At 44.1% G+C, this 22,781-nt stretch overlaps 1 protein-coding gene across 1 annotated transcript in view; it reads right to left on the bottom strand.

Annotated features, from left to right (window-relative positions):
- NCKAP5 (NCK associated protein 5) overlaps positions 1-22,781 on the bottom strand; it is an 898,061-nt gene that overhangs the window by 51,171 nt on the left and 824,109 nt on the right. Inside the window, exon 17 of the mRNA XM_030209965.1 lies at positions 21,458-21,584. Coding sequence (XP_030065825.1) covers positions 21,458-21,584 — 127 coding nt within the window. The remainder of the gene's footprint in view (positions 1-21,457; positions 21,585-22,781) is intronic.

The following is a 22,781-nucleotide window of genomic DNA, read 5'->3' as shown; positions in this document are numbered from 1 at the left end:
TCAAAGCTGAGAGGGAGAAATATGTAGAAGCTGATAAGGATAAAGCTGAACAATTTAACAATTATTTCTGTTCTGTGTTCATGGAAGAAGATAACAGGAGTTGCGATGGGAGTAACTATCGCACCCTCTGTTGCGAATCTGTTTGTAGCAGATTTTGAGGAAAAACATATCTATGTGTCTCCAGGTTTCGATAAAGTCAGGTTATGGCTTAGATTCATTGACAATATTTTTTGTTTATGGACAGGAACAAGAGAAGAACTGGAAGATTTTGAAAGTTTTTTGAATCAATGTCATCCATCTTTAAAATTCACTATGCAGTGTGATAAAAAGACTATTTCTTTCTTAGATGTTTCAGTTACCAGAATGGATAATGGATTTCAGACCACCAATTTTCGAAAAGAAACGGATAGAAATACCTTATTGTATTATGATAGCTGTCATCCAAGTAAATTAAAAGATAGTTTACCTTTTTCTCAATTCTTGCACTATAGGCGTATATGTTCAGATCTTTCAGAGTACAAATGCAAAGCTAAAGATCTAAGCATCAGATTGAAAGATAGGGGTTACCCTAAAAAAGTGATACAGAAAGCCTACAGGAGGGCAAAATATAATAATCGAGAGTATCTCCTGAGACCTAGACAAACTGAAGATGAACAAGACACTGTAACCTGTGTCATACGTTAGTCTACGAGAGTCAATGAAGTAGCTAAAGCTATAAGATCTAACTGGCATGTTATTCAGACTCTACCTGGTTTTGAGAACAGCTAATTGAGATTGGCATTTAGTAGAGGTCGTAATTTGAAAGAAATTCTTGCACCCTCAGCTTTAAGGCAAGTGCCAAATATACAAGAGCGAGGCGAGATGGGACACAGAAGATGCGGACAATGTGGGATGTGTAATATCATGTTAGATACCTTGACTCTGTCTTCGCATAACTTCTCACAATCTAATCCATAACTGAATTGTAACAAATTGTATTTCCATTATTTACAATGTATTGTAAGCCACACTGAGCCCGCAAATAGGTGGGAAAATGTGGAATACAAATGCAATTAAATAAATAAATATACAATAATTTATTGACCCCCAATCTAAGAAGAGATACACTTTACAACAAAACACGTCGTGTTTATCAGATTGGGTTGTCTACTGTATAATCTGTAGTTGTAATAAATTATATATAGGCCAGACATCTCATAAACTCTCTACGAGATTAATAGAACATAAGAGTGATATTAATATCCAGAAAACTACAGCACCTTTGGCAGTCCATTGTAATAAAGAAGGACATCTTTTTGAGAGCCTAAAATGCTTTGTGCTTCAGCGACCTACATGGCATATAAGAGGAGGTGATAGGAAACTTCTCCTATTAAGACAAGAACAGCGCTGGATTTTCAGATTAAATACGTTACACCCTTTTGGTATTAATACTAGAATTGAATGGAACCAATTTTTTGATTAGGGTAGGAGATTGCAGATGAGATCTTAACGTCATTTGATAGACATCTTTGAGGGAGGAGTTTAATTGATGGCGTCTGACGTCAATATAGATAAAGCGCGGCCATGTTTTGAGCAATACTGAGCAGGAGTGAAGAGATCACGGAGCACCCTGTAAGAGTTACAGTGGTGGAAATAAGTATTTGATCCCTTGCTGATTTTGTAAGTTTGCCCACTGACAAAGACATGAGCAGCCCATAATTGAAGGGTAGGTTATTGGTAACAGTGAGAGATAGCACATCACAAATTAAATCCGGAAAATCACATTGTGGAAAGTATATGAATTTATTTGCATTCTGCAGAGGGAAATAAGTATTTAATCCCTCTGGCAAACAAGACCTAATACTTGGTGGCAAAACCCTTGTTGGCAAGCACAGCGGTCAGACGTCTTCTGTAGTTGATGATGAGGTTTGCACACATGTCAGGAGGAATTTTGGTCCACTCCTCTTTGCAGATCATCTCTAAATCATTAAGAGTTCTGGGCTGTCGCTTGGCAACTCGCAGCTTCAGCTCCCTCCATAAGTTTTCAATGGGATTAAGGTCTGGTGACTGGCTAGGCCACTCCATGACCCTAATGTGCTTCTTCCTGAGCCACTCCTTTGTTGCCTTGGCTGTATGTTTTGGGTCATTGTCGTGCTGGAAGACCCAGCCACGACCCATTTTTAAGGCCCTGGCGGAGGGAAGGAGGTTGTCACTCAGAATTGTACGGTACATGGCCCCATCCATTCTCCCATTGATGCGGTGAAGTAGTCCTGTGCCCTTAGCAGAGAAACACCCCCAAAACATAACATTTCCACCTCCATGCTTGACAGTGGGGACGGTGTTCTTTGGGTCATAGGCAGCATTTCTCTTCCTCCAAACACGGCGAGTTGAGTTCATGCCAAAGAGCTCAATTTTTGTCTCATCTGACCACAGCACCTTCTCCCAATCACTCTCGGCATCATCCAGGTGTTCACTGGCAAACTTCAGACGGGCCGTCACATGTGCCTTCCGGAGCAGGGGGACCTTGCGGGCACTGCAGGATTGCAATCCGTTATGTCGTAATGTGTTACCAATGGTTTTCGTGGTGACAGTGGTCCCAGCTGCCTTGAGATCATTGACAAGTTCCCCCCTTGTAGTTGTAGGCTGATTTCTAACCTTCCTCATGATCAAGGATACCCCACGAGGTGAGATTTTGCGTGGAGCCCCAGATCTTTGTCGATTGACAGTCATTTTGTACTTCTTCCATTTTCTTACTATGGCACCAACAGTTGTCTCCTTCTCGCCCAGCGTCTTACTGATGGTTTTGTAGCCCATTCCAGCCTTGTGCAGGTGTATGATCTTGTCCCTGACATCCTTAGACAGCTCCTTGCTCTTGGCCATTTTGTAGAGGTTAGAGTCTGACTGATTCACTGAGTCTGTGGACAGGTGTCTTTCATACAGGTGACCATTGCCGACAGCTGTCTGTCATGCAGGTAACGAGTTGATTTGGAGCATCTACCTGGTCTGTAGGGGCCAGATCTCTTACTGGTTGGTGGGGGATCAAATACTTATTTCCCTCTGCAGAATGCAAATAAATTCATATACTTTCCACAATGTGATTTTCCGGATTTAATTTGTGATGTGCTATCTCTCACTGTTACCAATAACCTACCCTTCAATTATGGGCTGCTCATGTCTTTGTCAGTGGGCAAACTTACAAAATCAGCAAGGGATCAAATACTTATTTCCACCACTGTATATAGTTGAGGAATTTTTGTAATTTTTGAAGTTATGTTCTAAAAAATTAGCTGATGTTGTTTGTGTTTTCTCATCAGATCTTGAAAGTCAGACACCACGGACCCTGATGAAGGATTCGAAACTTAGGCCAAAGTCGGGCCGTGGAGGGTGTCTAACAGACTGTTGAGCTAAAAAGATAAGTGCATAATCCGTTGATTAAATAAATAGACGGTTTATTCGCTGAAGTATTTTGAGCAGTAGCCATACTTTTAGAATAAAAAGAAGGTTTTTGCCCATGATGATTTAGGAGACCTCCCTAATATTGGTTTACCAATGACGGAGTGTTCTCTTATAATGTGAGGCTTTTTCTCCTCCGTTTAATAATTATTCAGCCACATCAGGAATGTGTAAGGATATTCTATAAAGCTATATGAGTTGATTATCATATAAATATCCTTTTAAGCTCTTTTTCGAGATTTCATGGAAGAAAGGCCAGGGGAAGGACCACAGAAAACAAATGCATGGGGATGGATGTATGATAGGCCAGGACTGATTCACAGAAGACTGTGTTCATGAGGAGCTAGCTAAGCTGAAAGTAGACAAAATGATGGGGCCTGATGGGATACATCCAAGGGTACTCACGGAACTCAGAGAAGTCCTGGCGGCTCCGCTGCCTGACCTCTTCAATGCTTCCTTAGAGGCTGAGTGGTCCTGGAGGACTGGAGAAAGGTGGATGTGGTCCCCCTCCACAAGAGCGGAAGTAGAGAGGAGGTTGGGAATTACAGACCTGTCAGTCTGACCTCGGTGGTGAGTAAACTAATGTAAACACTTCTAAAGCGGAGGATTGTGAGGTTTCTCAAACTGAATAGACTACAGGACCCAAGGCAGCATGTCTTCACTAGAGGCAGGTCGTGTCAGAGAAATCTGATTGCTTTCTTTGACTGGGTACCAAACAGTTGAATGTAGGAGGGGCAATAAATGTGGCATAGTTGGATTTTAGCAAAGCCTTTGACTCAGTTTGCACAACAGAGGGTTAAGTGACTTGCCCTGAGTCACACGGAGCTGCAGAGGGAATTGAACCTGGATCCCTAGGATCTTAACACACAGCCAACCATCAGGCAACAGCGAGAACTGAAGCCAGTTCCATAGGTTCACAACCTGCTACACTAACCAAAAGGCCATTCCACTCCACTCCTGGAGCAATGGAGGGTTAAGTGACTTGCCCAAGGTCACAAGGAGCTGTAGTGGGAATCAAACCCAGAATACCAGGATCAAAGCCTGCTGAACTAACCATTAGGCTACTCCTCCACATCCTGATGGCAATTCTTCTCTTTATGCACCCAAGCATCTTTCTGGCATTGCCATTACCAAGGTCATCAGATATATTTGGAAGGAAGTTAATCAATGAAATACTGATAAAAGGGAAGAAAACATTGAAATGAAAGGGCGTATCAAAGTGATGGTGTTATGGCACTGTTTAATTAAAGATGGCATAGAGTCTTTGTAGGAAGCAACCTGTATTTTAGTATTTCTATAGATAGAAATTCCATACATAAAAGGGAAGACGATATCAGTGTGGTTCTACGCTCATTCACATGACTAGGGTGATGAAACAAACGGTGACATTTGATTTGATTTATTTACTTGGTGTTCCACTTCTAGGATGGACATCAAAGTGGAGTATAATAAAACATTTACAAAAGATCATAAAAATCACATCTTCACATTACATCCCATGAAATAGCACTCCCCATAAAACATCAATCTCTACACTTCCCAACCTACACTTCCGTATCAGCACTTTCTTCCAATGTATCATAAATCTGAGATAAAAAAAAACACAACTTCAACAGTTTCCTAAACTAAAAAAAAAAATGATGTTCTCCTCTTAGTTCTCCTGAGAGTTTCCACGTTTCTGAGATCAAAAGGCCTGTTGAAACTGAAAACAAAATAAAACAAGATTTCAATTACTCCAGTATTGATTGTGTAGAAGTCTCCTCAGATTAGGTTAGGGAAATAGCATTTGTAGATGCCATTAATGACAGTCTCAAGAACTGGTTCTGGAACCAACAAGATGGGAAGCTATTTTAGATCTAGTTCTAAGTGGGATGAAGGATATTGTGCAAGACGTAATAGTGAAGCTATTTGGCAATTGTGATCATAATATAATTATTTTCAATACTAATTTTGATTTATTTTTAAATTAAAGACAGTACTAAAAAAATCATTGGCACGAGAGACAATAAACTAATGTAGTAGTATATCTCTCAGTATAAACTGTTACATTTATGTCAGGGGTCATGCTTCAAAATCAATATTTGCACCGACTTTAAGGGTCACTTACAGAAAGACTTTTTTTTCCTGTTGATTTATTCTTAGAATCTCACAAAACATTGAACCTTGGCAAATGTAAAGGAATAGGAATTATAATACAAATGATTCTCTCATAGGATACGTGGAGGGGCATAATCGAACAGGGGCACCCATCTCTAAGGACGGCCCTGTAAAGGGGCGTCCCCGACCATAATATCGAAACAAGATGGGCGTCAATCTTTTGTTTCGATAATATGGTCGTGGACGCCCAAATCTCAACATTTGGGTTGACCTTAGAGATGGCCGACCTTGGTTTTCGCCGATAATGGAAACCAAAGACGTCCATCTCAAAAATGGCCAAATCCAAGCCATTTGGTCGTGGGAGGAGCCAGCATTCGTAGTGCACTGGTCCCCCTCACATGCCAGGACACCAACCGGGCACCCTAGGGGGCACTGCAGTGGACTTCAGAAATTGCTCCCAGGTGCATAGCTCCCTTACCTTGGGTGCTGAGCCCCCCAACCCCCCCAGGTCTGCCTACCTGAAGTACACTGCACCCACTACAACTGCTCCAGGGACCTATACACTGCTGCGATGGACCTGAGTATGGCATTTGAGGCTGGCGTAGAGGCTGGCAAAAAAGTATTTTAACCTGTTTGTTATGGTGGGAGGGGGGTTAGTGACCACTGGGGGAGTAAAGGGAGGTCATCCCCAATTCCCTCCAGTGGTCATCTGCTCAGTTCGGGCATCTTTTCATGGCTTGGTCATGAAAAAAATGGACCAAGTAAAGTCAGCCAAGTGCTCGTCAGGGACGCCCTTCTTTTTTTTCCATTATCGGCCGAGGACGCCCATCTCCTAATCACGTCCCAGTCCCGCCTTCGCTACCCTGCCGACACGCCCCCGTGAACTTTGGTTGTCCTCGCGACGGAAAGCCGTTGAGGGTGTCAAAAAATCGGCTTTCGAAGGGAGGAAGTGACGTCACCGTCAGAGATGGCTGCTTGATGTTTGAGCTCCGTCGGGGCAGCAGTGAAAACAGCGATTTTCCCCCAGCGAAATCGCGATCGCGAATTTAGGCGGTCAGAGTCCGGAGATCGATGGTGACCCGAAAGCACCTGGAGAAATTTAAATATAGCGCTGATCAGCGGGACGGAGCGGCAGCATCGAGTCGCACCCCGCGCAAGGCACGAGACAAAATGGCGGACACGGACTCGGGCTCAGATACGGAGGGGCTGATGGAGCAACAAGAGAGCGATACTGAACTCATGAAGCAGGAGGTAACGCGCTGGTTTAAAGCGCTTAAAGCTGAAATGGCGGCAGTGAGGAAAACAATCAAGGATGCAGTGGTGGACATTCAGAAAGAGGTGAGGGAAATTGGCACCAGGGTGGAACAAGCTGAGGAAGCACTGGAGCACGTGGAGGGAGACATCTTGGAGTTGAAAAACGAGATTGGCTCCCTGAGTGCAGAGAAAGATAAAATGCAGCTGGATCTTGAGGACTTAGAAAATAGATCCAGAAGAAATAATTTAAGATCCAAGGGGGTCCTAGAAACGGATCAAAATATGGACTGCACTAAGGTGGTGAAAGCAATTTGTGCCTTTATCCTGGCATCTGAAGGAGACGAACACATGCTTGGAGATGGGACTGAGATACAATTTGATAGGGTACACAGAAGCCTGGGACCCCGAAGAGATAAGCAGCCCAGAGACATAGTGGCATGCTTTAAGGATTATAAGACTAAAGATCTGGTCTGGCGTAAGGCACGATTGATGGGTGAAATTCCCTGGGACAATCAAACAGTGCTTGTATTTCAAGACCTAGCCCTGGGCACGCTGCAACGAAGACGAGAGTTTCGGGATTTGACCAAGTTTCTTCAACAGGCCAATTACAGGTACAGATGGGTCTTCCCGTTTGGATTGCAGCTTACAGTAGAGGGCCACACGAGGCGGGTGACCTCGCTGGTTGAAGCGTGGAAAGTGCTGAAGGAGTTAGGCTGTAAAAATTTGCCTCCTGAAGGAGATACAGGAAAACCAGGAAAAGCAGCAACCGAGAAGAGAGGACCGTCGTGGCAAAAGGCGGGTTCTCGCAAAGGACCGGGTTCCCACAGGCCCGGAAATGGACAGAGTACCCTGATGGAAAGTATGAGAAACTACTGGTTTCAGTTCACCACAGTTATAGGTGGTTGAGTAGCCCTGGAGGGTTACCGGACAGGGTTTGCAATAGTTTTCTTCTGTTATGAGTTCAGAGAATGGATGTCTATTACACTGTTATAATGTAATGAGTTTGGGAAAGGTGGAGCGGAGGGAGAGGGAATACGAATTTGGGGGGAGGGGGGAAAACAGAGGGGGAGAGGGGGAGTCAGCTCTGGCGAGGGGTTATTTCCTTACAGTATTAGGCTGGCGGCAAATGGTACCGCTCAGCAACAGGGGGATGGGAGGGGGGTAAAGGGAGGGAAAGGGTTGAGGGTGGGAACTTGGAATGTGAATGGGTTAAATTCGCAGAGGAAGAGAAATTTGGTATATCGGGAGTTACAGAGGAGTAGATGGGATATAGTCTTGCTGCAGGAGACACACATTAGACGCCGAGAGGCACATTTATTACATCAGAGGGCCTACAGTGAATGTATTGCACACTTTGATAAAAGAGGGGGAAAGGTGGGAGGTTTGGCCATTTATATTCGGAAAGGGATTCCATTTGTAACTGATGACATTTATAGAGATGAATTGGGGCGCTGTTTAGCGGTCAGAGGGCTCTTATATGGGAAATCAGTGACAATTGTGAATATCTATGCACCTAAGTCAGGTCAGGGAGAGTTCTTTGAGCATATAAGGGAGGAGCTTTTTCAATTTCAAAGAGGTGGAATGATTATGGGGGGAGATTTTAATTTATGGAATACATCTATGGATCATTCTAAGGGACACATTACAGTGCACAAGCCTTATACTCGGAGTTTGAGGGCACTGGCCTCAAGATTAGATCTCCTAGAGGTTTGGAGACTTAAACATCCGACCCAGAAGGCATATACATTTTTTTCTCACTCTCAGAACTCATATACACGAATTGATATGATTTGGTGTAGCCGGGTCTTATGGGAACACGTTGTGGATGCAGATGTGGGGTCTATGTCTCTGACCATGCCCCAGTAGAACTTGACTTGAAGGGGTTGGGAGAAGAGGATAAACAGAGATTTTGGAGGCTTAATGAGGGCATCTTGGGCGATAAACAGGTATGTGAGGACTTACGCAAGGTAATTCAAGATTACTGTAGTATGAATGACATGGGGGTGGTGTCGGAGGGCACACTCTGGGATGCTTTAAAGGCGGTGGTACGGGGTCACCTAATTAAATGGGGCGCCAGGAAAAAACAGGAACGGGAGGCGAAAGAACTGGAAGCCAGGGAGAGGTTGGCCTACTGGGAGCGTAAGCATCAGGAAGGGGGGTTAGGAGAGGAGTTGCGGGAGGTACATAAATGGAGGGCGGCCTTGGATCAAATACAGGTTGAACGAGTGGAGTTCCTGAGGAAACGTCTCCAGCATAAGTTTTTTGAATTTGGCAATAAGTCAGGGAGGATGCTGGCTAACTGTTTGAGACACCGTCAACGGGACTCGTTGATTACCAAAATTAAAGGGCAGGGGGATCAGATCCTTTACAAGGACAGAGAGATTAGAGATCAATTTTTGAAATTTTATAGTACACTATATACTAGCACTATTGGGGTGGAGGAAGGTGAAATTAGAAAGGAATTGTGCTCTCTTACGTTGCCCAAGTTATCTCGTGAGGATTGTGAAAAGCTAGAGGCCCCCTTTCATTTGGAGGAAATTAGGCAGGTCATAAAAGGACTTAAAGGAGGGAAGGCCCCAGGAGTAGATGGCTACTCTGCAAAGTTCTATAAAATCTTTGCTGGGGAGGTAGGGCCGTTGTTGGTAAGGGTGGGCAATGCTTGTTTTCAGGGCAGTTCCCTCCCATCTAGTATGCACGAAGCTGGTATATCGCTCATACTGAAACCAGGCAAAGACCCTTCTGCATGTGGGTCCTATAGACCAATTTCCCTAATTAATTTGGATGTTAAGATTCTCTCCAAGGTCCTTGCGAACAGATTAGGGGGGATATTGCCCAAATTAATCCACCCAGATCAATCAGGGTTTGTAGCGGGGAGACAAGTAGCCGATAATATACGTCGTACACTGCATATTATTTGGGAGGCTCAACAGAAGGGTCGACATATGGCCTTGCTAAGCACAGATGCTGAAAAAGCTTTTGACAGGGTGGAGTGGCCCTATTTATGGGAGGTTTTGAGGCATCTAGGTGTTGGAGAGGGGTTGATAGGATGGTTGCAAAGGTTATATGAAGGACCCTCGGCGAGGATCAAGGTAAACGGGGGGTATTCTAATGCATTTAAGATAGGGAGAGGTACGAGGCAAGGTTGCCCACTATCTCCCTTGTTGTTTGCGATATCGATTGAACCGCTGGCGCAGAGGATAAGGGAGATGGGTGACATAAAAGGGATGGTAGTAGCGGGCAGGGAACACAAGCTGGCATTATTTGCTGACGATATTCTGTTTTTTGTCACGAGTCCCCTGACGACTTTGCCAAACTTGGTGAAAGAGCTCAATCAATTTGGTAGAATTTCAGGGTTTTGGATAAACTATGACAAGTCTGAAGTTCTGGGGGTGACTATCCCACAGGGTCGACTTGTAGAAATGCTCCAGGGGTTCTCATTTCGACTAAAGAAGAGCAATATCAAATACTTAGGGGTCCAGATACCCTCTGAGTTGAATCAGCTACATTCACTAAATTATGGACCGTTGTTTCAACAAGTACATAGAGACATGGCGGGATGGCAGGGTAAATGGCTATCCTGGTGGGGGAGAATAGCCACAGTACGAATGAATATCTTACCCCGGATTTTGTTCCTGTTTCAGACTTTGCCTGTGCAGGTACCTAAAAGGGAAATAAATAAGCTTCAGGGGGAGATTATGAAATTTATATGGGGGGGTAAAGCTCCGAGAATACATAGGAAATTGATGTGGAAGTCGGTAGACCTGGGGGGAAGGGGGGTGCCCAATTTGGAATGGTACTTTTGGGCTGTGGTGGCATGGAGTCAGGAGGCTCCATCGGTGGTGGCTAGTTTAGACCAAGAGATGGTGCAGGGTTATAAGTTGAAGTCGGTTATATGGGCTTCAATAGAACCGAGGGTATACGGTCAAATGACAACAAATCCATTTGTGAACCATCTGTTGACCTTGTGGGCCTCTTTCAGAACCAGGTTCTGGCTAAAGAGGAAAACTTCCACAATGGCAGGTATAGGTTGGGAACCGGCTTTTCAAGTGGGAATGGGTCACCAGGTTGCAGGGTGGTGGGAAGAGGAGGGGTTGACTTGTTTCAGGGATCTCCTGGATGATGGGGAGTTAAGACCCTTAGAGGAGATCCGGGAACAGTGTGGGGGAGGTGCGGGAGATACTTATTTTTATATACAAGTCAAGCATTATATGAGCCAACAAGGGTGGTTGAAGAGGGACCCGGAAGAATATGAGGAACTTGAAAATTTGTGGGGCTCATTGGGGAAAATGAAAAGAGTTATATCTATGTTGTACAAATTGATTAGAGGTAGATCTTTTGAGAAATGTGCTTATATGATAAAATGGGAACAGGATCTGCAACGGGAGTTTACAGTAAATGAGTGGAAGGCTATAGTAGTAGAAGTCAAAAAAGCTTTGAATTGTGTGTTGTTAAAAGAAAATGCCTTTAAGATATTGTCGCGGTGGTATTATACCCCGCATCGATTACATGCTATGTTCTCCTCGGCATCCTCACTGTGTTGGAGGTGTGGAGATGAGGAGGGGACTTTCTTGCATATTTGGTGGTCGTGCCGGACTTTACAACCATTTTGGAAGACAGTAACGACAAAAATTTCAGAAAGTACGAATAAGCCGTTTCAATGTACGCCGCACTGGTGTCTTTTGGGTCTCGGTAACAGAAGAGGAACTAAATGGCAGAGGCGCCTTAAGAGGATTTGTTTAACAGCGGCTAAGAGTGTCATTGCAATGCATTGGAAGAAACAGATGGCTCCCTCTGAGCTGGACTGGACTCTGAAACTTTCCCTGGTCGGGGAATTGGAGCAACTAACGGACAAAAGAATGGGAAGGTACAGCCCATCTTCTGAACTGTGGTCTCGATTTAAGCGATTAACCCAATAAGGACAGTTGAAATAGAGCTGGGAGGGGGAGGAGGGGGGAGGGGGGGGAAATGTGGGGGAAAAATGAATACGTTTACATTGTTGTATTGTAATGATGCTCAATAAAATATTCAAACATTAAAAAAAAAAAAAAAATCGGCTTTCGATTATGCCGATTTGGGCGACCTTGCGAGAAGGACACCCATCTCCCGATTTGTGTCGAAAGTTAGGCGCCCTTCTCTTTCGAAAATAAGCGTGAAAGCACCCTACATACTAAAGTGTGACATGTCTTTTCTGAACTACGCCTTGCACAACAAAAAGCACATAATGCACAGAAATGCTAAAAAGTACAAATCTGCAGGCATTTTAAAAATCACTTATGTGCACAAAGTGCACTTCTGTGAACTCACTTTGCTAAAACTACACTATGGACCACATTCTATAAATGGTGCCTTAAAAATTGGCTCCAAGAAACCATGTGCTTAGCCCGATTCTATAAGCTATGCCTAAAGTTACGCATAGTTTATAGAATACCACACCATTCTTGTGACTAAAATTTTAGTGTCCCCATTTAGGCCATCTAAAGCCAGGCCTAAATACCTGTGTCTAACTTAGGCGCAAATCAGGTGCATTCTACAATAGTGTGCATAGTTTTTTGAAATGCCCACGACCTATCTATTCCACACCCATAGCCACATCCCCTTTTTGGTTGGGCAGATTAGAATTTACGAGAACCACGTTATAGAATATGCCTAGAAAGTTGTGCGTGAAAATTCTAATTAAAGTCAATTAGTGCCGTTGATTGGCTTGTTAATCAATTAAGTTGTGCGCACAATTTGGCTATGCAGTCAAATTAGCATGCAAACTTAAGGCACCATTTATAGAATTTGGGGGTTTGTGCGAAAGCTTTTGCATTAATAAACTGCTGCAATGCAAAATCACATAACTACTACTACTACTATTTAGCATTTCTGTAGCGCTACAAGGCGTACGCAACGCTGCACAAACATAGAAGAAAGACAGTCCCTGCTCAAAGAGCTTACAATCTAATAGACAAAAAATAAAGTAATCAAATCAATTAATGTGAACGGGAAGGAAGAGAGGAGGGTAGGTGGAGGCGAGTGGTTACAAGTGGTTACGAATCTTGCATGGAATCTTGTCACTCTTTACGATTCCAGAATCTTGCTATTCTTTGGGGTTCTACATGGAATGTTGCTACTCTTTGAGATTCTGCATGGAATCTTGTCACTCTTTAGGATTCCAGAATCTTGCTATTCTTTGGGGTTCTACATGGAATGTTGATACTCCTTGAGATTACTACTACTACTATTTAGCATTTCTATAGCGCTACATGGCGTACGCAGCGCTGCACAAACATAGAAGAAAGACAGTCCCTGCTCAAAGAGCTTACAATCTAATAGACAAAAAATAAAGTAAGCAAATCAAATCAATTAATGTGCACAGGAAGGAGGAGAGGAGGGTAGGTGGAGGCGAGTGGTTACAAGTCAAAAGCAATGTTAAAGAGGTGGGCTTTCAGTCTAGATTTAAAGGTGGCCAAGGATGGGGCAAGACGTAGGGGCTCAGGAAGTTTATTCCAGGCGTAGGGTACAGCGAGACAGAAGGCGCGAAGTCTGGAGTTGGCAGTACTGGAGAAGGGAACACACTAATGCAAAAAAAAAAAAAGAGAGAGAATATAAAAAAGAGTTCAGAAGTCAAACATAAACCTGCAAGCCTTCTATTAGTAATCTGTAACTTATCATTAAAATCTGCCATTGCAACCGAGAACGAAGGTAGCCAATATAAAGCCAGATTTAAAAAGAGGCTCCAGGGATGACTCAGGCAACAACAGACCAGTGACCCTGATGAACGTGCTAGGAAAAATGATGGATTTAGCAAAGATAAGTCATGTTTGACAGATGTATCGGAAGTCCTTTTTTTTTTTTTTATAAAGCACATAGTTAAGAGTGAACCAGTTAATAACAATAATGTATTTGGATTTTTAGAAGAGATTTCCAAGAGATAATTAAATATTCATGGGATAGGAGGTGATTTCCTATTGACTAATAACTGGAAAAGGATCAGAAACAAATAGTAGTACTAAACAGTCAGTTTTCCAGTGGAGTGAAGTGCCACAGGGGTCTGTACTAGGACCAGTGTTGCTTAACAGTGGAGGACAGAGTGGAACAGGTGGATGTGAAGCGTCTGTTCACGCTTTCCAAAAATACTAGGACTAGGGGGCATGCGATGAAACTACAGTGTAGTAAATTTAAAACAAATCGGAGAAACGTTTTCTTCACCCAGCGCATAATTAAACTCTGGAATTCGTTGCCGGAGAACGTGGTGAAGGCGGTTAGCTTGGCAGAGTTTAAAAAGGGGTTAGACGGTTTCCTAAAGGACAAGTCCATAAACCGCTACTAAATGGACTTGGGAAAAATCCACAATTCCGGGAATAACATGTATAGAATGTTTGTACGTTTGGGAAGCTTGCCAGGTGCCCTTGGCCTGGATTGGCCGCTGTCGTGGACAGGATGCTGGGCTCGATGGACCCTTGGTCTTTTCCCAGAATGGCATTACTTGTGTACTTATGACATGGTCAAAATTGCAGTGGATACAATTACTCAGCTTTTTGTGAAGAACTGCAGGAGGAGCTTGTGAGATTGAGGAACTGGGGAACTAAATGGCAGATGAAATTTAATGAGGGCAAGCACAAATGATAAACATGGAGCAGTTGATATGTGTATGTTGATTGCTGACAACCTTTTGAATAAATAAAGTATTCTATAGGTGGTATTTGACACCGGTTCGCTTGAACCATTTGTTTGAGTCAGTATCTCCATTGTGTTGGAGGAATTGTGGTCAGAGGGGGACAATGGGCCATATTTGGTGGGCATGTGGTAAAGCTAGGGCTTTTTGGAAGGCTGTCCAGTACCGTCTTCAAAGGTGGATTGGTCAGCCTATCAAATGGGCACCTGAAATTTTCTTTTTCCTAAGAAACCTCCGGGTTTGACCACATCACAGTCTCTGCTGGTGAGATATGCAATGCTGGCGGCCAGGGTTATGTTGGCCGCTCAGTGGAGATCTCCTCAGGTCCCTTCCTTGATAAAATGGGTGAAAACGTTGTGGTATGTTTGTGAAATGGAGAGGCAATGTGCAATACGTCGTAAAACTCTGGCTAAATGGGAAGCAATTTGGGAGCTTTTTATTTCGAACTGTTCGTGATGAGGCTTATGGTGGTAGTGCGGGGGGGGGGGGGGTCTGGTGTGTGGGTTTTTTTAGGGTGGTGGGGTTGGGGGATTCAGGTGGGTGGGGGTGGGGGTTTTTACAGCTTAAAAACTTATTAAAAATATAGAAGTTTCTATGTGTCTTTTGGGGTTAGGCGAACATTGTATTGAGTTGGATCAGATTGCTTTTTTCTTGGCTCTGTTTGTTTTTATTCAAAACTGTTCTAAGACTATGCATGGTTTCTCTTTGTATAATGTGTAGTCCCCTTGAATAAAGACTTCTTAAAATTAAAAAAAAAATTAAGTAAAGAAACAAAAACATGCACAATGTAGAGAAACAGAAAACTCTGGGTTCCATATTAGAAGTTATCATTCACGCAAAGGATCTTGGAGCCATTAAGGACAATCATTGCAAATTTCAGCTCAGTGTGCAGTGTGGTCCATAATGCAACTAGAATATTAGTTACTATTTGGAAAGGAATAGAGAATACAACTGCAAAAATTATAATTAGGACTGCATTTCAATTTTTAATTGTGATTGATCGCACAATTAAAGTTTATTAATCTATTTATTCCTCACTGCAGCTCCTTGTGACTCTGGACAAAATCACTTAAATCTCCATTACCCCAGGTACAAAAAATTATCTGTATATAGGGGTCTTCCAACTAAGGCACGCTAGCATTTTTAGCGTGCACTAAAAATTAGCACACGCTACACACTACAGTTAGCATACACTAAAACTTAGTGCATGCTAAAAACACTAGCGCGCCTTTGTAAAAGACCCTCTTAATATGTAAACCGCTTTGATTGTAACCGCAGAAAGGCCGTGTAGTAAATCCCATCCCATTTCCCTTCTCTAAAGGACTGATAATCTCTCTCCCTCCCACCCCCCAGATCCAACATATCTACCTTTCTCTTCCTTCCCTCCCTTTCCTCTTCCCCCAGGTTCATTATCTTTCTTTCTCCCACCCTCCTATTGTTCAGTACCTCACTCTTCCTCCCCTCCACCCTCAAGAGTAGCAACACAAACTTGGTGGTGAGCAACCCAAAGTTCTTTTCGTGGCTGCTGTTTAGGAAATAGCTTCCACTGGTGACCCCTCCAGTTCTGCTTGCAGGTCTACAGCTCACTCCACTCCCCCACTCAGGGTTCGGCATCTGCCCCCTCTCAATTCCCCTTTCCCCCTCCCCCAGTCTTCCATCAAGATGGTCTTCTGTCGGTCCCTGACAGTGGCTGCTTGCGACCACGTCTGAAGATTTCCTTCTGACCCATCCCGCCCACGCAAAATCAAGAAGTGATATCAGAGGAGGCAGAACAGGCCAGAGGGAAAGCTTTGGAGCAGAATGCAGGCAGCATATGTGCAACACTGCCGCTGCTGTTGACCAATAGAAGACCATTTTTAAGGTAGGCTGACGTGCAGGGGCCGATGATGAATCCTAGTTGAAGGGAAAGATGCTGGATCATGCTGAGGATAGAGTCAGGAATGGAAGAGAGCAGAAGAGATGTTTGTAGGACAAAGGAGATTCCGCAGTGCGATTACACTTTTTAATTGTGACTAATGATTAATGCATTAATCGCATAGCTAACTTTGATAGTATCTGAGGATTTGAAGGAGACGAAACAGTGTGACAAGGCGGTGGCTGTATCTAGAAGGTTGTTGGGCTGTATAGAGAGAGGTGTGACCAGCAGAAGAAAGGGAGTGTTGATGCCCCTGTATAAGTCATTGGTGAGGCCCCATCTGGAGTATTGTGTTCAGTTTTGGAGACCGTATCTTGCTAAGCATGTAAAAAGAATCGAAGCGGTGCAAAGAAAAGCTACGAGAATGGTTTGGGATTTGCGTTACAAGATGTATGAGGAGAGACTTGCTGACCTGAACATGTATACCCTGGAGGAAAGGAGAAACAGGGGTGATATGATACAGACGTTCAAATATTTGAAAGGTATTAATCTGCAAACGAACCTTTTCCGGAGATGCGAAGGCGGTAGAACGAGACGACATGAAATGAGATTGAAGGGGGGCAGACTCAAGAAAAATGTCAGGAAGTATTTCTTCACGGAGAGAGTGGTGGATGCTTGGAATGCCCTCCCCCGGGAGGTGGTGGAGATGAAAACGGTAATGGAATTCAAACATGCGTGGGATAAACATAAAGGAATCCTATTCAGAAGGAATGGATCCTCAGGAGCTTAACCGAGATTGGGTGGCAGAGCTGGTGGTGGGAGGCGGGGCTGGTGGTTGGGAGGCAGGGATAGTGCTGGGCAGACTTATACGGTCTGTGCCAGAGCCGGTGGTGGGAGGCAGGGATAGTGCTGGGCAGACATATATGGTCTGTGCCAAAGCCGGTGGTGGGAGGCAGGACTGGAGGTTGGGAGGCAGGGATAGTGCTGGGCAGACTTATACGGTCTGTGCCAGAGCCGGTGGTTGGGAGACGGGGCTGGTGGTTGGAGGCGGGGATAGTGCTGGGCAGACTTATACGGTCTGTGCCCTGAAGAGCACAGGTACAAATCAAAGTAGGGTATACACAAAAAGTAGCACACATGAGTTGTCTTGTTGGGCAGACTGGATGGAGCGTGCAGGTCTTTTTTCTGCCGTCATCTACTATGTTTACTATTAACTTGCAGTCATAATTATAATGTCTGTTTATGGGCCAATGAGGTGGAAGGAGGAAGGGCAGGTACAGAACCAGAAAAGCCAGGATTCAGTTTTGCTGATGCTTCTTGAGCAAGTCATTTCACCCTCCTTTATCTCAGGTACAAACTCTGACTGTGACCTTTCTAAGGAGAAAGAAATATCTATAGTATTCTAAGCGCAACCTGCCTTCAGTTACCAATAAAACATTGTGAACTAAGTCTTAATTAATACCAACCTGACATGTCTATAACTTAAGTACTATGTGCAATTCTGGGCACCAATTTCACAAAAGATAAAAAAGGCAATACAAATAATGGGAATCACTCCTTTCTGAAGGAGTTTGGTAAAGACACAACTCAGAGGGGAAATGATAGATCTTCCGTACTCTAATGCAATCGTTAGTATTATCACAGATGGATTATTGTAATGCCATTTATGCTGGTTGTAAAGAAAACATTCTCAAAAAACTGCAAACTGAACAGAATACAGCGGCCTGACTTGTCCACAGGGCTCCACGCTTCGAGAGGGCCACTCCACTGCTTCTGAAATTAAACCGGTTTCCTATCAAAGCTAGAGTTGTTTTCAAACTATGTGTGATCACCTTTCAAATATTATATGGGATGGCTCATCAATATAGGGCCATTTTACTTAGCAACAGACAGAGGCGTATCTTGACTTTGGGGAGAGGGGGACCAGAGCCAGAGTGAGGGGGCACATTTTAGCCCCCCCCCCTGCTATTGCCAGACCCCCCCCCCGCCGCCAACTTTGACCCCCCCACCTGCCGATGACCCTCTCCACCCCCCTCCCGCCGCCAACCTTCCCCCACCGCCGTCGCCTACATTTGCTGGCGGGGGACCCCAACCCCCGCCAGCCGAGGTCCTTCCGTTGCAAAGCTGGCGGGGGACCCCAACTCCCGCCAGCCGAGGTCCTCTCTTCTGTTGCAGCAAAGCTTCCTTCAGTTTCAAATTCTGAGTCTGACGTCCTGACGTGCAAAGATAGGCGACGGCGGGTTGGTGGCGGGAGGAGGGGTGGAGAGGGTCGTCGGCAGGGGGGCCAGGGCCAAATCTACCGGGGCCCAGGCCCCCATGGCCCCACGCAGATACGCCCCTGGTAACGGCACAATGTGGCCTGCGGCAGTGCGAGCGTGTCTTTTGGGCGCACACTGGGCCGTTTTTTTACCACGTCCTGGAAAAAGGGCCTCTATTAAGGGGCCGGAAAATGGACGTGCGGCAAAATAAAAAACAGCGCGCATCCATTTTCGGCCTGAGACCTTACTGCCACCCATTGACTTAGCGGTAAGGTCTCACGTGCTACCCAGGCGGTAGGCATGCAGCCCGTGCCCACTGCTGTTTTCCACCGCATATTTTGGGCGCACACGGAATTCCCATCCGGGGCAGAAGTAGCTGGGTGGTAATGGCGATATGGCTCACGCTGGACGCCCATAGGTCCTTATGTACCTTTGTAAAAGGACCCATATATGAAATCCTTAGTTAAGCTTCCTTATCAAAACTGAAACGTGGGAAGCAGAGATTACTTACTTCTTCACTACCCCAGTTGTAAGAAAGTAGCAGTTAAATCAGTTCTCCGGGCAGGATTTACATAACGGAGTAAGAAAATAGTGGAATTCCCTCCCGAAACTTATGAAGATATGAAATCAGTGAGTTTTTGTAAAATGTTAAAACAACTTCCTTTTCAAAAAAATTCCTACTAATAACAACCAATAGCATAACTGTGCTACTGTTTATAGCAATAATTAAACTATTATATTTACAATGCAAACTATATTACCGTTAACCCTAGTCTCTCTTCATCTCTCGTCCTTATTTCATATTTGTAACTCTAACACCCATTCTTTAGTCATTATATTATTGTAATATCTGCAAGGGTACATTGAACTTAAATGTGCTTGAGATAATGTGGGATATAAATGTCATCAAATAAATAACTAAATAAAATCACCAGTGTGAACAAATTGTCCTTTTACACAGTGGAGTTGGAGTAGCCTAGTGGTTAGTGTAGTGGTTCGTGCAGCAGACTTTGACCCTGGAGAACGGGGTTCAATTCCCAATGCAGTTCCTTTTAACTCTGGGTAAGTCACTTAACTCTCCATTGCCCTAGATATAAATAAGTATCTGTATATACTATATAACCCACTTTGAATATAGTTATGGAAAGGTGGTATATCAAGTCCAATTTCTCTTCTATAATAGGTGACATTCCATGAAACTAACTGATAAGAAAGATATTTTTTCAGTCAATGAATAACTAAGCTGCTAAATTTATTGCTGGGAATATGGTCATCTGTAGATGGTTTGCAGAGGGCTGCTGCAAGGATATTTAGTGCACTAGGCAAACCTTTAATCTTGTGCCACCCACCCACTGCCCCTCTGGCTCTAGCCCCTCTTGCAACTTACTGACTTGGCCCATCTCTCCCGAAGGCCCTAATTCAGCACTTCCCTGGCTGCTTAGGTCCTGTGCCCAGCAACATAGGAGCCGACTCTGTGGGTGCTTGAGCACCCACAATATTAAGAAAATTCCTTGTATGTGTCCAGGGAGAGGTTATTTCCATTGGGCTTAGCACCCCCAATAATTTTGAAAAGGTGGCTCCTATGCCCAGATGAAGGACCCTGAATAGCATGCCAGCTTCCTCTGTTGTATGGAGTCAGTCTCCAGGTATGAGTCAAGAGGGCATGGAATTTCATGGCTCAGAGTATGAGATGAACCCTGCACAGAAGATGAGGAAACAGCGCTACTAAGCACCCTCCTTCCTGCCAACCATGGGAGCTGAGCCTCCAGTGAAAGCACGAGGGTAGGGCCTCTAGGAGGGTGGGAACTGGGAGGGAGAGGACTTAGCTTCATTGCCCATAGCCTTTTGCTGCTCCAGCTCTCTACTCAATCTCCTGGTTGACCTAATGAAAGTGCTGGCCCTAAGTCTGTATAAGTCAGGAGCACAGCTTCACAGAAGAAATCTTCAGTTGAACTGAAATGCCCTGAAAGGAAATGGCCCTGAGTATTTGAAAAATAGGATGATCCTCCACACACCGCCAAGTACACTAAAGTCCTCCCAAGGATTTTCATTAACCACACTCTCTCCAAAAGACATTACATAATGTGATACCCGAAAGCGAGCCTTCTCCGGAGTAGCCCACACACTCTGGAATGCATTGCCTGAAAGGCTCCGCTTAGCACAAGACTATCTGTACTTCAGGAAGCAGGTGAAAGCTTGGCTCTTCAACCAGGCCTTTAATGGAAGAAGTAACTAACTTGTCAGTCTTACTCACACACACAAGGAGTGACTCCGGCTGCACATACTGCAGTGGGACATGTTTATCCACTCCTACTCTAGCTGAGATAATATTTAACCATCTCTGACCTCACGTGTAACTTCTAAGAGACCAAGATTAACCATTGCTGGAGACAAGATGCTGGGCTTGATGGATCATTGGTCTGACTCAGCCAGGCAAGTCCTCTGCTCTGATCTCATTTAAATCTGACTGGCCAGAGATTATTTGTTACAATGATAAAGTTCACCAAAACCAAATATAAACCATGGCTCCTGTGGGTTTTTATTTCAGGCCTCCTGAAAATGTATTTAATGGTTGCTCTAATAAAGTTTTTATGTGATGGCTATTCAGCTGACTCACACCACATAAAAACAAATACCGTATAAACCTTGAATCCCTTACATGAAATGTGATAAAATGTTGATAGGAGGAAATAAATACCATCAAACTAGGAGTCATACTTCTAATCATCTCTTTACAACCATGTTTCACTATTGCTTTGCCAGAGAGAAATAATGTAAAACAAAACTAATTAATTCAGCAAGCAGAAAGCATCATGAAAAACAACCACAGCGTCAATTAAATGCCAACCCCCCTGCCCCCAGGATCCAGACTCTGGAATCTCCAGAGGGCACATTTTCATTTACCTGGCTTGTTCCTCTTCATCATATGTAAGAGTTTTTCCTCACCAGTTCCAAAACTGCTGGTTTCGTACTCTGTTTCAGTGTCACTGTCGCTGCTGGCAGAATACGTACACGCTCGTAGGGCTGTATCCTGCACAGTAATGATAGGACAATTTTAGACTGGCCATATGAATACACACTGGGGCAAAAAGTGACATTTTACAATACGGCACATCTGAGCCAAACAAACAAATCATTTGCCAGACCATATGGCTATAGCATTATAATCTGCATTTCAGCAAAGTCCTTCATGTGCAGGGTACTGAGGTTATTTCTGAAAGGGGGAAATTAGCAAGCAGTATTTTTTTTTCCTATCAGAACACAATGTTTTGACTCACTGATTTTGATTTCTTAGGCTACCTATATCAAAATAATTATATTGAAAAGCTGCCCAATGGAATGGCAATTTTCAAAACTGTGTGGACAGATGCAGAGTCCGTAGATAATTTCACCTGCGGAGTTTGCAGAAGTTTTCAAAGAGGGCATGTTTCCTTCCAAAAAATAATATGCACGGAGGGGTAAGATATCATATTTTATCATAGCTTAATTTACCATGAGAGTCACTAACCTCCAGTAACTCACTACTACAGGTTTGTTACTTCCAAAGTAAATGAATAATACATTTTGCATTCAATCTCATGAGCTATGTTATTCCTGGAAAAATAAATTAAGCTGGTATTATTTTTCCTCCATGAGCTGCTATTTGAAAGGAATGGTGCACAACCGAACCACTCTCACCTCCATCCCCCTGATTCCCTGAAGCACAGACCCCCCCTCCCCCCCCAGCATAAACTCTGCTCACATGTGCTTCCTAGTCACTCCTGCCCCATCAGTTGTTCAGGTTCAAAATGGCACCAGTCGACCCTTAGCAGCATTGCTCTGTGAGCCCTGGTCACCTCCAAAATGGTTGGCGGTAAATGCTCACTTGGGGGGTCTTTTTATAAAGCTAATGTATCTCTCCACACTCGTCCTTCCCTACACCCCTTCCCGTGCACTCCGCTCCATGGATAAATCCTTCTTATCTGTTCCCTTCTCCACTACTGCCAACTCCAGACTTCGCGCCTTCTGTCTCGCTGCACCCTACGCCTGGAATAAACTTCTTGAACCCCTACGTCTTGCCCCATCCTTGGCCACCTTTAAATTTAGACTGAAAGCCCACCTCTTTAACATTGCTTTTGACTCGTAACCACTTGTAACCACTCGCCTCCACCTACCCTCCTCTCTTCCTTCCCGTTCACATTAGTTGATTTGATTTGCTTACTTTATTTATTTTTTGTCTAATAGATTG

Source organism: Microcaecilia unicolor, chromosome 7, assembly GCF_901765095.1.
Source record: "Microcaecilia unicolor chromosome 7, aMicUni1.1, whole genome shotgun sequence".
NCBI lineage: Eukaryota > Metazoa > Chordata > Amphibia > Gymnophiona > Siphonopidae > Microcaecilia > Microcaecilia unicolor.
Note: the sequence above shows the minus strand (reverse complement) of the source record. Positions and strands in the feature narration are given on the sequence as shown.